The sequence below is a fragment of the Rhincodon typus genome, chromosome 18 (genome assembly GCF_021869965.1).
Source record: "Rhincodon typus isolate 14 chromosome 18, sRhiTyp1.1, whole genome shotgun sequence".
In the NCBI taxonomy this organism is placed as follows: Eukaryota; Metazoa; Chordata; class Chondrichthyes; order Orectolobiformes; family Rhincodontidae; genus Rhincodon; species Rhincodon typus.
The window spans coordinates 49437975-49453780 of record NC_063349.1 but is presented as its reverse complement, the minus strand read 5'-3'; the positions used below and the strand labels follow the sequence as shown (position 1 = coordinate 49453780).

Sequence of the window (15806 nt, the reverse complement as noted above, 5' to 3'; positions counted from 1 at the left end):
GAGTGTAGTTTTAAAAAAAAGTACTATGGTCCTGCCAGATCATAGATCGAGAAGGAGAGTAAATCCCGGAGAGTAAATCCATGGTAACCTGAGCCAGTGCAGGAATTGAACCCACGCTGTTAGCATTACACTGCATTGCAAAACCAGCTATCAAGCCAATTAAGCCAACTGGCCCCGTATCCTTGAGTCTACTAAGAACTGATGGGATTAACACCTTATTCCTGTAACACAAAAAGATATACTTTAAGTTATCTATCATGGCACTTTTCTTAATAGCATCAGCCCCACTGTTCAAAATTGGCCACAGTTTCTTGCATACTCTCAGGAGCAGAAGATTACATATGTGTGTTGTGGATAGAAAAATCATAAATCTGTCTACAAGAAATAAGCTTTGAATTTATCTCACAAAATGCAGTAAGGAAATCTTTCTGCTATGGTAGCAATCCCAGACATCAATGAATTTGATAAATGGTGTCAGACATGGGAAGAATCACATGCAAGTACCAGTGTACTAAACGTGCGTCACAGACATCTTTATTGGGTCAGAATAAAGACCTTTACTAGACTGAGGTATACATAACAGAATTAGGTTTCATGGTAGTCAGAGTCAAAAAGTGTTTATTTCCCCAGCAGAGGTCTGCTCGATGAATTTTTATGTTGTAGTTTTGGGTTTTTTAAAAATAAATCAAGAATATATTGGATTTGCAGCATGAAATATCCTGCAATAATCTATTGGTGTGGATTATATTTGGCGACAGAAATCCTTCACTTTCACTTTTTCTTCTTTAGACACTGAGGATACCACTCAGTCTAAAGTATGCCTGCCCCTCTGAAACGACGTGGAAAATGGCTGTTTCCTCTCTTCTTAAAATACTCTCAATTGGACTTCCCGTTGCAAGGCAACATGCTTCCTCAAAAAAATTTGATACCATGTGGCCAGAACTAGCCAACACATTTGAAGACTTCTTGTTTACAAAAAGGTGCATGAAAAATCTATTTCAAATTGAGTTGTCTTTTACAGATCTTATGTTTCTAGTATTATTAGTTATTCCAAATGTAACATGGTGAATTATGCAATGATGAATCATCTGAATAAACTAGAGTGAGAAACACTTCATCTAAACATCTTATCAGTGGTTCAGTTGTATCTCAGAATTGTGCCATATCAGCTCAGCTCCTTTGTTAGGATACTTGCCTAAGTGAGAATGTTGTGTGTTTTAAGTTCCACTCCTGAGCATGTGACTCGGGTTGCCATGTTTGCTGCAGTTGTTGAGGGAAGACAGCCTGTTTCGTATTCAGTGTTGACCTAACATTCTGTCTGTTAGCTAAGATATAGAAGATCCCATGTCCCTAGTCAGAAAAGAGAAGAAAATTTTCCTGTTACTCTTGCTAGCTAGCTAGCTAACTAGCCAACCAACTTGTATCATGAAAGTAGATTGCCTGATCCCTCATTCATTTGCTTTTTATGCAATCTTGCTGTCTGCAAATATTGTTGTATTTGCCTGCCCAACGACAGTAACTGCAGTACCAGAAATAATTTGTTCATTATAAGATGTGTTGAGACATAAAGTTATCTAAGTTCAGATTTTGTTCTGTATGTGCTCTTGTTGTCATGCTGCATAATTTTTATGCTGAATAAATGTAGTTAGTCCAAATCTGAATTATTTATTCATACAAAAGTTTCAAAAATGTTTGTCAAAATGACATCCCCTTGTTTTAGTAATCATGTTGGAGTGATGAGGAGCTCATTTACTAACAAGCTACCTAATTAATTAACATTACATTGTCACACTTGTGATTTGCTTTTACAGCATACCCCCAGATAATCTCTCCATTCAGGAATTCGAGAAAAATGAGAACATAGATGTTGAAGTGAGTTTAAATTCAGATTTTTTTAAGTTCTGCTTGTGAAGTAAACATTGATTTTGTTTAACAAATGATCTTTGTAGCAGCATGGAAACACGCGTGCATTAAACATCATATTTATGTGAAATTATCACTATTTTACAAGTGATTATTTTGACACTTTAAATTACCATTGTTTTTAATTCATTTTAGGTTGTGCAGCTTATTAGCACAGACATATTACCATTTGCAAACTTCATTCCAAAAGAATTTGTTGGCCAGATAATGACAATGCTAAACAAAGGTTCGATCCATTCTCAGTCAACGTCATTTACAGGTATGTCACATATTATGAATACAGAGTTGGACAGAAATTAGTTATAAGTTGAAGAAAAACGTCTACGCGAGCACACTACATCCAGAAATGTTAATTTTCTGTGAAAAATTATATCTTTAAGTAAGAGACTGCAGTCTTAAGAAAATGGAGAATGATGATGTTGAAATACCTTCATTTTAATATTCAGATTAGTTCTTGTCTCAGTTTAAAAGGAAAATTTTCACTTAGGTTGGATTTACTGTTCTTTGTGAAACCATCCCAAAAGCAGCTGCTTATCCTTTTAAATAATGCTGTTTTACTAAGTGTGACATTGCTGTCTTGTGTTGCGTCTGCAGTGTTAAGATAATTTCATTTTATCCTTTAGCATATTGGAAAAGCTCCATCATATTAGGATGACATCAAACTGTCAACAGATGTGTGTCAAAATAGATTGGAGCTTTAGAATCATTGTGTCATTATTGAAAGGCCTATTTTACCTGCAGATATTTTCATGGATGTGTGAAGAAGAGATAAAGACTTATAAATTGTATTTGCTGGTATATGGTTAGAGATTATAATTGAATATATGCAGGTGAAACTTTTTTAAAAAAGGTACACCAATACATGTGACAAAAAATTTATAAGCTTTCAACTTAAAGTCTGATGCTATTTGACCCTGAAATAACTCTGAGCAAATGCCATTGCAAAAGCTGCCTATTGGCTTAGCTGCTGTCTCAGCCTGTCATTTATCCATGCTTATTTAGACCTCCAATTCCAATCTTCTCGGGCTGCCATCCATCCTTCACCCTTTGTAAATTTCAAGTCGCTCAGATCTGTGTTGCATTCTTACTTTCCATCATCAAATTCCTTACACTCATTATCCATGTCCAGAATGATCTACATTTGTTCCCAGTTCCCCAGTGCCCCTCATTTAAAATATTCATTTTAAATGTCGTTTTAAATATTTTTCTGACCTTTTCTTTCCTATTGCTGTAACTTCCTCCAACCATGCAACCCTCCAAGAACTATGGACTCCCCTCGTTCTTCGTTCCATTGTTGACATCATGCCCTCTGCTTAGAAATTTTTGAATTATCTCTCTAAACCTTTCCCTCTTCTTTAGGATCCTCAAAGCTCACCTCTTTGACTAAGTTTTCGCTATCTATGTTAATATCGTTATTCGTCTTTATGAGCCTTTTTGGCTTAGTGCTTTTGTGCAGCATCTTAAGACCATTTGATCTATGTAAATGTGGCTGTACAAATACAGGTTTACCATGTTCTCACTTTCTCCCACTACCCCTTGATGCCTTTAAAATCTTAAACGAAAATTATGTCTTTCTTTAACATATTCAGTCAGTTGGCCTCTATGGCCTTCTGTGGTGGAGAGTCCACAGTTTCACCACCTTTTAAGTGAAGAAATCATTCCTTCTGTCATTTAGTCTGACCAGCTCTCAAGAAATTTATATGGTTAGCCTCTCATTCTTCTAAACTCTAGTAAATACAGGCCCAGTTCAAACAAGCTGTCCATGTGTAACAATCCTGCCATTCCTGGTATCAGCCTAGTGAACCTCTGCTGCACTCCCTCTGTGCCTGTAAATCTTTTCTTAGATGGGGAGATCAAAACTACACACGGTACTCAGATGTGGGCTCATGAAAGCCTAATATTACTGCAATGAGGCATCCCTACTTGTGGACTCAAATCTTCTTGCAATGAAGGCCAATGTACAATTTGCCTTCCTAATTGCCTGCAGCACCTGCCTGTCTTTCATTGACTGTTGTACAAAGATCCATTTGCGCATTCACACTTCCCAATACATCACCATTTAAATAATACTATTCCTTTCTGTTTTTCACACTCAAATGTATAACTGCACATTTAACCACACTGTACATGGGTTGCCCACTCACTCAATTTGTCTAAATCAATTGAAGCCTTCTTGCATCCTCCTAACTCTCAATCCTGCTGTTTTGTCTATCAGCAAACTTATAAATGTTGCAATTGTTTCCCTCAACCAAGTGATTTGTTTATGTATTGTGAATAGCTGGGGCCCAAACCAGGTCCTTGTAAATCGCCATTAGTCACTGCTTGCAACTCAGAAGAAGACCCATTTATTCCCACTCTGTGTTTACAGTCTGTCAATCAATTCTTGATCCATGCCAGTGCATTACACACTGTCCCATATGCTTTAACTCTGCCCACTAACCTCTAATGAAGGACCTTAAATCCAATATACCACATTCTAAATTCAACCATGTGTGTGTGTATGTGTGTGCTGCTTGTATATATTTAGTATGTTTATGTATAGATTAACATTATTTTTACAAAACAGAGATGTTTATCTCAAGTTAATCCATTCAGAAAGATTCTAAATTCTGCCAAAATGTTTTAACATAGATTCCAGGAGACCGGCATCTGTGAGTCAGTCCCTTGTGTTTACATTGAAACTGCTATTAGCTGCCTAATAATGCCAATCATAGAATCAAGGGATTCTTATGGAGGAGGCCATTTAGCTCATCATGTCTACACTGACTCTGAGAATTTAACTTGTTGTCAATCTCCTACCTTTTCTCCATAAACCTGCACATTTTTCCTATTAAATAATCATCCAGTGCCCTCTGAATGCCTCAGTTGAGTCTGTGCCCAAATACAGCAAGTTATGGGCAATATTCAAGTTTGTACCGACAAGTGGCTAGTAAGACTCATACCACACAAATGCCAGGTAATGACTACTACAAACAAGAGAGAATCCAACCATCACCCTTTGACAATCTTTGGCATTTCTATCACTGAATTCCCCACTATTAACATCTTGGGGGTTACCATTGACCAGAACCAGATCAGAGGCTAGGAATCCTGCAACTAGTAACTCATCCCCTGATGCCCCAAAGCCTATCCATCACCTACAGGTACTAGTTGGGAGCATGCCGGATGACTCTCCACTTGCCTGGATGAGTGCAATTGCAAAAACACCCAAGAAGCTTGACACCACAATTTTTGACTTGCTTCACAATTAAAGATGATATGTAAGAATAGAATCATGTTTAAGAATTTGATCATTTTGTATGAAGGCGAGGCATAAAAGAGTCTTTTTTTGGGTTGGCAAGATGCAATGAGTGGTGAGTCACAGGGATCAGTGTTGTTGACTCAACTATTTACACTTTACTTCTGATTTGTATAAAGAAACCGAAGGTAAAGTTGCTAAATTTGTTGATGCAAGTTGTGAAGATGATATAAGAAGGCTACAAAGCGATATGCATAGTTTGTGAATGGACAAATATGGTAAAAGGTGTATTATGTAGGAAAATGTGAAATTATCCAGTTTAGGAAAAATAAAGAAGCATATTCTCTAAATGAGAGATTGCAGAGCTCTGAGATGATTCCTCTGAGGGGAATCTGGGTGTCCTAATGTGTGAATTGTAAAAGGCTATTTTCTATATACTACAAGTAATTAGAAAAACTAATAGAATGTTATTGACTATTCCAAGAGGAATTGAATGCAAAAGTAGAAAGGTTATGCATCAGTTACACAGGGCACTGGTGAGACCACATCTGGACCATTGTGTATAGTATTTGGCTCTTTATTTAAGGAAGAATGTAAATACATTGAAAGCAGTTCAGTGAATGTTTGCTAGACTGACATCTGGTGTGAGCAGGTTCTCTTCTGAGGAAAGGTTGGACTTGCTAGGCTTGTATGTGTTGGAATTTAGAACAGTGAGAGGCAACTTGATTGACACATGTAAGATCTTTATGCATCTTGATAAGATGGGTGTGAAAAGGATGTTTATTGGAAAATCTAGAGCTAGGTTTCAAAATAAAGACTCAACATTAAAGATAGAGATGGGGTGATTTATTTCTCACGGAGAATCATGAGTCTTTGGAAGTCTCTTCCTCAAAAGGTAGTTGGAGCAGAATCTTTGCTTTAAAAATAATCAGAAGTAGATAGACTCCTAATAAGCAAGGGACGAAAGGTTATCAGGAGTATGTGAGAATGTGAAGTAATCAGATCAGCTGTTCTCTACTTTTTGGGCCTTATTGACTGGTGGTGCAAACTCCAGTGGTCGAGTAGCCTACTCCTCCTCCCAATTCATATATTCATAATGGGCACTAGTGTTCAGTAAATAAAAATGAGATATTCTTTGTCGTGTTCAGTTGATGGACATAAGTTCCTGGACATGTCCTGTACCTGGACATAAGTTCATGTTCTTAGCTATTTGGTTTCCAGGGTAAGAAACACTAATTTCAGTAACAAAGGCACTGACATCAACATCAGTGAATTTCTGCAATATGGGTGCAGACAGGCCATTTAACCACACATGAAAAAGAAATGAGTCCAGAATCTTAGAGGGAGCTATTCCTTTGGTGTCCTTTTAAACTAGTTCAGTCAGTCAATTGCATTCAGCAACACTGGCACTATAGCAGTAATTAAAAAGAAATGGGTGGTTCAGTATGGCAAAACTGTAAATTTTGAAGTGAAACTTTGAAAACTGGGTCTGCAACTTGCGTTAGGAAGCTTATTTGGCGGTTTGAATGCTTGAAACCGGACCAGTAAAAATAACTGTAGTCTTTCTCAGTCTCTGTCACTCCCAGCACACTCGAACTCCTTGCCTTCAATCACCTGCAGTAAGTTGGCAAAAACATACTCAGAGCCAGCATCCCCGTTTGGCTGTATAGTGTTAGCCAAGCTACAGAAATATTGGACCATAAGTAAACTGCAACAATAAAGAAAGTGAACAGCAACTTAGAGAAACAAAATCTGAATTCTTCTGCAGAAGGTTTACTGGACCTGAAATGTTAACTCTGCTTTCTCTGCACAGATACTGCCAGACCTGCTGAGCTTTTCCAGCAATCTCTGATGTTATTTCTGATTTCCAGCATTCAGTTTTTTTTTTGTTTGGCAACTTAGAAAATGCTTTGCCTTCAATAAAATGTATTTTTCCTATTCTGCTTCACTTCTACAGAGGCAGAAATTGACATTCGAATGAGAGAGGAGTTTTCTAAAGTCTGCTTTGAAACGCTGCTTCAGTTTTCCTTCAGTAATAAAGTGACAACTCCCCAGGAAGGGTATATTTCCCGAATGGCATTGTCTGTGCTGCTAAAGAGGTCACAAGATGTGTTGCATCGGTACATTGAAGATGAGAAATTGAGTGGCAGATGTCCTCTCCCAAGGTTAGAATAAACTACTTTTGAATTGCTGAATTAACTGCCATTTCTAAATGTTTTAAATCAAAATACCTTGAATCTAAAAGAGAGTTTATGCTATTAGGAAACAAATATTCCAGGGACCATTGCTGAGTTATGGATGATGTTCACCTTTAATTTTGGGCTTAGAGGAGGTGTAGTCAGGGCTCATTTCAAAGGAATACTCAATTTAAATAAAACACTAAACTTAAAATATGCAAACTTGAATGTCTCCTTTAGCCATTAAAAGGTATGTTCACGATGCTAAATTTACCTACTCTATTCCCCCCTTTATTTTTATGTATATTTATGTATGGCCTGTACTGTATAGGTTATGCTGTCCTACAGTTATCTGTCTAATACAAAGTTAATAGTGGACCATTGTAACCAAGATACATTTGCATATTATTACAACTTTGTCATAATGTTCAGCTCTAACAAACTGGTGCTCTAGCAATATCAGGCAACTAAAGGAAAAAATGCAAACCTAAAGTATTGTTGAAAGTTGTGTGATGCAATGTAATATCATTGAATTCCAGCAATCTTGTGTTGTGTATTAAATTTGAGTTGAACAGGTGCATGATTGCATTTGATAAACAGCTCATTGACCACTATGTACAGTTGTCCCACTCTGAAAGTAACTAATGGAGGTTCCTTAATGAAGAACATTGTTGTAGATGTGATTGTTTTAATTTATTCAGCACACCACATTGTCTTGAGTGGTGTTATTCAGAACATATTTCGGAACTAATCCTCAGAATTCAATTAAGAGATTAAAGCTAATTGAATTTTAATTTTAGTATTACTCATTTTTATGAAATTAATAGAGATGAAATCAGTGTTTGCCGTAGTGTGAGATAGGCTCATAGAGAATCAGCAGCCCTGTTTTACATTATGCTGTTTACCAAAAGTTAGTGTTTTCACTTTTTTTTTCTGATTTAATTTTGCTAATCTGAAATGTTAAAATTGAGGTGAGATCCAATTTCCAAATCTGACAAAACTGCAACTGCTTGATAATCTAGGAAAACAAGTATTGGTCATTGTCTTGCTGATGCATTTACATTGACATTTATGCATATTAATCGTCTGTTTCACTGTATTCTTAGCAACAATTCATCAACCATTTATTTCTTACCTGTTAGTATCTGACACCAATTTCAGAGTTTTTAGAGTGAATTTTCTTTGTCAAGGTCAAGGATTCTAATATCAGGGTTGGAATGTTTTCCATTTTTGTCTCACATTATGTAACTGGGGGCAGAGTAAATCTCCTTTCATTCTCTCCCAACAATGTACCCATGCTCAGAACAACACAGCATTTATTGGGACTTGATTACTAGCTGCATTTGCCCATCTCTGCAGTTGCCCCTTTTGCTATGAGCTGATGCTGTACTGTAGCTACTGAGTTTATATGTATTGTGTTGACAGTCTCCTGCGAGGCTGTCAGCACATTAGTATGGGTAGGAGAAAGGACAAAGTCTAAACCACTTTATTACTCTAACCCTGTGTTAACTATCACACTGGAAAGGGTAAACTGTTCTGGATTTTTTTTAAGCATGGGTAGTATCCCATAAGCTGATTACAGGTTGGAGGTTAGTTGAAAATAAATTATATAAATATACATTGCAGAGCATCATTTGAGTTTTTAAAAAAAGGAAATGAGACAATGTTGCCATCGTGTGTCCAATGCTGTACAGGCAGGAATGTGTATTATTTTTACATTCTGTTGGTATCTGTATTGTGTATGTTTACTTCTTTAAAAATTAAGCACACACACATCCTCTAATTTTTGTCTCTTTTAATGCAGACAGCGAGTGACAGAAATAGTGTTCGTTCTGAAAGCAATCAGCACACTCATGGATTCACTTAAGAAAACAAAGCCTGAAAACGGTAATTTTTAAAACTGTTCTCAGGATGTGGGTTATGCAGAGCAGGGCTTCACTTTTTGCCCATCCCTGGTTTCCTGGACAACTAAGTGGCTTGTTAGGCCATTTTGACGGCATTCAGAGTTTTCCATGCTATGGGGAGTGGTGGTGTCTGATTCCCATCCATGAAAGATGTTTGTGAATCATTTGGACCTTTACAAAATTCCGGTAACTTGCATGACCACTTTGTAGCCAACTCATTGGATTCAGTTTACAACTTACCAAACTGTGAATTGAACTTGTGACTTTGGGTTGCTAATGTTTGTCATTCCTAAGATATCTTTCCCATGATGAATGAGCAGAAGAGCTTTAAAAAGCAACATGTTTTGCTTTCTTCACATTAAATATACATAATAAAATTTGATTGTGAAACTGAGGCTGTAAAGCAATAAACACAATGCATTTTGCCTCATGAATCTGTTCTTTTTAAATTGTTCTGAGCTCACGGGTTGTGCATTTGCTCAAAGACCATTCATATAAACTGCTGTTATCAATCTTTTCTGAGTTGCCATCTTACTACTTTAATTCTTCAGACCATTTTGATTTAGTTTCATTGCACAATTAACACAAAATGTATGAGAGATTTTAAGGCTTTTGTTTTTAGGCTGCATAAAATGATGAAACTTCTAGTTTCTCCACAATTCTATGCAAATTAATGTATTTGCATGTGTACGTGCATGTCTTGTAAGTGGTTTTGGGCCTACTATGCCTTTTTGTAAGAACTGAATGGTTAGTCCCATTTCTCTGCTGTTTTCCAACAGTGTCAACACAGCACAGCAGTTGCTTTGAGGACCATCAAACTCTGAGAAGATTGTATTTGTTTCAGTTTTTCTTTCATGACACTTTCAGCTATAATCATGAGAATTCAGCATGCTGAGATTCAATCTGTCTTAACATCCAGCTAAACCAACTGGGGAGTAACAAAACTTTTAATGTGGAAGTGTGCTATTTGTTTGGATTAACATCATGAATCATAATCTTCAAAAAATGGAACAAAAGGAAAAAGTGAACAAATATGCATTGATTTAAGTTGGCTGTTTCAATATATTGTCACTTTGGGGCTTTGTCTTTTTGTGTTGGAGTGATTGTATCTTCCCAAAACTTTCAACCAGGCTTTAAGAACCAGACTGCTAGAAGCTGCTGATGAATTATGCCAACAACTGCTGGCAAATGATGCTTGTACTCAAATGTCAGTCAAATTCCACATCTCCAAACCTGCTTGTATTCAAGACAATATCTGAAGGTGTGATGTATGTGCCTGACTTTACAGCTTATTGTTTCAATGTGATGCCATGAAATAGTGACAGAACTATTTCACTGGCTTTTGCTATGATTCCAGCTGATGGTAATACTGTACAAGTCATATTCCAGAATTAAACCTGGCTTAAAAGACTGAGTTTTATTTTTGAATGTAAGTTACTCTGGTGGCCAGTCACTGAATACATTCACAAGAATGTGCCCCTTTTCTGTCTTTTTGCTCGGTTGAAAATCTCAGTTTAGTGAACGTTTCAATTATCACACCAGGGACCTTGTACAGACATTTGGATTAAGTCTCTTGATTTCATGGAAATGTTATTTTGACCCACTCCTTAAAAAGTTTCTAACTATTTAAAAAATGTCATTTTCATAGAACTGAAAACAAAACCTATTTACCCCTACTTTAGCTGACAAGTTCCTAAATAACAATATCTTATAAATCTTCATCGCACTTTTAGATTTCAGAAAATATATTTGGTTTGTTGCTTTTATATAAATGCTCGCTGCTTTATCTTCTGTTTTTTCTCTTTACAGTTGATACCAACACCTGGTCGCAGGTAATTGCTTTGTATCCAACACTTGTAGAGTGTATTACCTGCACATCATCTGAAGTTTGCTCAGCTTTGAAAGAAGCATTAGTTCCATTTAAAGATTTTCTTCAGCCACCAATAGCCAAAGTACAAAATGGAGAATCCTGACAAACGTGGGACTGCCATATCATCTGCAGTACTATTAACATGTTGATTCAGGCAGTGTACTTGCCAGAGCACAATTCGAGAAAGGTCTGGAGCATCACTGAATGTAAAGATCTACACGTGCAGACTGGATTAAGTAACAATCAGGGGCCTTGTTTGGAAGCATTTTACTGACAGTTGGAGTTGTTTAAACATGCATAGATTAAGTCACTCAAACTGTAATAACTGCCCTGCCGTTTGCTTTTTAGTGAAGCTGACCTGTGGGTATGTTTTTAATTAATCAACCTAAATCTGGTGCAGTGATATAAAAACAGTTTGAGGAAGGATACTTGTACAGGTTGTGTTCTAATGTTGCTGTTGTAATTAAAAAAGATATATATTCAACATCGTATATTTGAGAAATATGCTGACGTTTTGTACACTTTTTAAAAGGTACAAAAATTGTGCACAGAACTATATGCAAGTGAGTACCATAACATTCCATGTCATCTGTGACCAACCTTTCCAAGTAAAGGGAAATTATGTACTTGTGTGTAAAATAAATTGTCCACTTCTGTTACAGAGTGTGACCTTTTCCTGTGACAGCTTGAAGGGTTTCTGGTGCTTCACATGCTTGCAGAGCAAACTTATTCCATGAAAAATTTCTTCAGATGGGTTGCCTTTGACATTGTCTGCCTTTCCTTGACGTTAGCGTTTATATTACGGAATTAATATGTGATTTTTTTTAACCACAATATTTGGTTGTTGACTCTGTTGTGCTCTGAGTCATACAGCCGGGAAACAGACCCTTCAGTCCAACCAATCCATGCTGAACATAATCCCAAACTAAAATAGTACCCACCTGCCTGCTCCTGGCCCATATTACTCCAAAGCTTTCCTATTCATGTAGCTATCCAAACGTCTTTTAAACGTTGTAATTGTACCCACATCCACCACTTCATCAGGAAATTCCTTCCACACACAAACCACCCTCTTGTAAAAAAAATTGCCTCCCCTGTCTTTTTCAAATCTCTCTCCTCTCACCTTAAAAATGTGTCCCCTAGTCTTGAAATTCCCTATCTTAGGGAAAAGACAACTACCATCAGCTCTATCTATACCTCTTATGACGTCATTATTTTATAAACTTCTATCAGGTTATCTCTCATTATGATGAATCAACTGAACTATAGCCCTTTCCCATTACAGCTATACATTAACTATGTTGGTGTTCTGAATTAAATGTAACATTTGAAGGGAGTGATTTACAATTCAAGCTTTCTAATAATAATCTTACACACAACCTTAAATTGAGATGCTGTAAATAAGGACTGATTTTAGACTTTTGATTCAGTATTGTCAAACTGTCCATATTTATTTCAGACAGTTAACTGCAATAGACTGCGGAGTTTCTACATAAACTTTACTTCCAATTTTAAAAATAAACTTTTTTAGCATAGATCAAAATATTTTTGTGAAATAATATATAAGAAATGTTTTTTCAATTAAAATTACTATTGGACTTGATTACTGTTGACAAAGTGATTCCAAGCTCCATGCCCATGGGAAAAGTGTGCAATCTGTATTGCCCTTTAAATCAAATAACTGTCATAATCATGCTAATCATTCACAATATTAATGTCATTATTTAAAAGACAAAAGTAGTGTTACCAGTTCCCAGACAAACTGTTTTCTACTACTGCCCTTACAGGGGTACTTCATGTCTAGGATCAAGTACCAAGAATATTCTTCCATCTAGTACTTCATTATATCACCATACTAATTTTAGTTCTTTATCTCCCATCAGCAGAAACCATGTCTGAAAATGTGATCAATGCAAATATGTATGGCATTTTGTTCTGTAATTGAGAATTTAGATTATATTTGAAAAATCTTTATGCCTTGACTAGTTTAATAACACATTCAAATTATGGAAACTTGTTCCAATCATTGTATCAAAATGTCAACTCATTCTATATTACTTGTCCAACAGAAGTACCTGGGGATCACCTGCAGTCACCTGGATCATTGGATCTAGTAGATTGGCATGTCCATTCATTGTTCTAATTTCTGTTGTTTACACTGCCAATGAGAACTAGACATCCAATGCAATGTGAAATAAAGAGCACAAATTATTAAAAATGCACAGCAGATTTTTAAGCATCTGGGTTGGAGAAAACACAGTAGGTTTATGTTCTAAGTAGACGCCTTGTATATCCTCCCCACCCATTATCCTTATGATGCAGTAGGAATCTCCCTAATGGTTTTAGTCTAACCTCTAATAAGGAATGGCCTTTTGTGTAAGGTTCATTTTTTTTCTAATGCAAGGGAAATTGGAAGGATTTTATATCCTCTCCCAACCCCATTGACCATGATTAATGTGCAAACCTCAAAAGGTTGTTTTTCCGGCCGTTGCATCTGAACTCAATACTGTCCACATCTCCTATACACTTATTTTGTGGTGTGGACTTCTTCATCAAAATACTTGACTGATTTAAATATCTTTAATCCAGTGGCACTGAAATGACTTGCACCATTACTGATGGGCTAAGTCAACATGAAGTGAGCATTAGTGGTGTGAACTCAATATTAACGTGAGTCAATATTAACAGCATCACAGTGGACTAATGGTCATGATTGGTAATTCCTCCCTCCATCGTAAGTCAGAAATGGGATATTTGTTGAACATTATGCAACTCAATATTGAAGCAATCCCTGTCTGTTTTCAGAGTGATCTGGACAACATCCAGTCTTGGGCTGTTAAATGACAACTAACATTCATGCTACAAAGTATAAAGTGATGACCATCTCCAACAAGAGAGAATCTAGCCATTACCCTTTGATGTCTAATGGCATTCCATTGTTGAATCTCCCACTTAACATCCTTGAGGTTAACACTGATCTAAAACAGCCAAAAATATTGTGGCTACTTTCCCAGTAACTTTTTTCTGCTGCTATGCAGACTTTGAAGATCCATGCAGAGTAGTAATTTCCAGAACCAGAGGTTTGCGTCGGCACACCAGTGTGCACAGAACCTTCAAGTAGCTGCATGTCTGGAAACTTAGAGGGGTCATTGGCTGTAAGAGCAGGTCAGTGTAGGATTTCAGGAGCAAGTAACTCACCAACTATCCACCATTAACACGATACAACTCAGGAGTATGATAGAATTCCTTCCACTTCCCTGGATAACTGCAAAATATGTAGGGAACATTAGCATAGTTATATTACCAGGTGAGTAATTCGGAGGCTGAATCTCTGGAAGTTCAGATTGCAAGACAGCAGTAGTAGGCATTTGATTCCAATTAACTTATCTGGAGTAAAAAGTTCAACCACTACTTTCTTAAAAGGCAATCAATGCTGTCCTTACCATTTATGCTCATATCGCTTGAATTAATTTTAAATCATGGTACTAGATATGTTAAGCATAGTTTATGATGTTTCCTTATTCAGAATTCATTTGATTACATTAAGAAATAGTAAATAAAGTGGTACCTTGCTTTTGGTATGGATAACAAGCCACCAAAAAAATTATGGTTACTGGTGCTGGTCAGTCGTATCAGTCTTGGACATCTCCGTAGGAGTTCCTTGGGCTAGTGTCCTAGGCCTACCCATTGTCAGCTGCTTCACCAATGACCTGCCGTCCATCATAAGGTCAGAGTGGGGATGTTAAATAATGATCGCACAATGTTCAACATGATTGATGCCTACTTCAGTATCTGAGAAGTCAATGTCCTTGTGCAGAAAGACTTGGATAACATTCAGGCTTGGCTGATAAGTGCAACTAACATTTGTGCCAGACAAGCATCTCCCCTTTACAGTCAGTGACATTACTACTGCTGAATTCCCATTATCAACGTCATGGGGGTTACTATTGATCAGAAACTCAATTGGATCAGCCATACAAATACGGAGGCTATACAAGGGAATATTGATCCTGACTTGCCACCTGTTAACTATCCACAAGGCAGAGGTGAGGAGCATGATGGAATACTGTCCACTTGCCTAGATGAGTGCAACTCAAAGCCAACACCATGTATTACAAATAAGGCAGCTTGATTATCATCCATCCATTTACTCTCTCCAGCATTTACTCTCCTCCAATTAACACACAGTTGAACCTGTCTACACCATATACAAGATGCACTGCAGCAATTCACCAAGGTTCCTTTGACAAAACATGACCTCTTAATTCGAAGAGCAAGGGTGACAGTTGGATGGAAATATCACCACCTGCAAGTTCTCCTCCAAGCCAAATGCCATCCTGCCTGGGCACAGGATCACTATTCCTTTGTTGTCACTGGGTCAGAATTCAAGGTTTTTGAGAAGATTTGTAGCTCAAGTTGTTAATGCGATTGTTGACTTCCGAGCTGGTAAGTTTGTTTGCAAATGTTTTGTCACCATGCTAGGTAAAATCATCAGCGCGCCCCCAGTGAAGCGTCAGTATTCTGTCCTGCTTACTATTTATGTGCCTTGGTTTGCTGGGGTGGGTGGCATCACTTCCAGATTTGTTTCTTAGTGGTTAGTATATGGGGTCCATGTTTGTTAATAGAGTTCTGGTTTGAGTGCCAGACCTCCAGGAATTCTCATGCGTGTCTTTGCTTGGCTTGTCCTAGGATGG

At 37.2% G+C, this 15806-nt stretch overlaps 1 protein-coding gene across 4 annotated transcripts in view; it reads left to right on the top strand.

The window, feature by feature from the left end:
• The window catches only part of mon2 (MON2 homolog, regulator of endosome-to-Golgi trafficking), an 87604-nt gene extending 75833 nt beyond the window's left edge, over positions 1-11771 (top strand). For all 4 annotated transcript variants that reach the window (XM_048608077.1, XM_048608076.1, XM_048608075.1 and 1 more), the window contains 6 exons: positions 790-980; positions 1812-1872; positions 2059-2182; positions 7119-7326; positions 9143-9225; positions 11052-11771. In XM_048608077.1, the coding sequence (XP_048464034.1) occupies positions 790-980; positions 1812-1872; positions 2059-2182; positions 7119-7326; positions 9143-9225; positions 11052-11215 (831 nt within the window). In that variant the 3' untranslated portion in view covers positions 11216-11771. The remainder of the gene's footprint in view (positions 1-789; positions 981-1811; positions 1873-2058; positions 2183-7118; positions 7327-9142; positions 9226-11051) is intronic.
• Positions 11772-15806: the final 4035 nt, after the last annotated feature.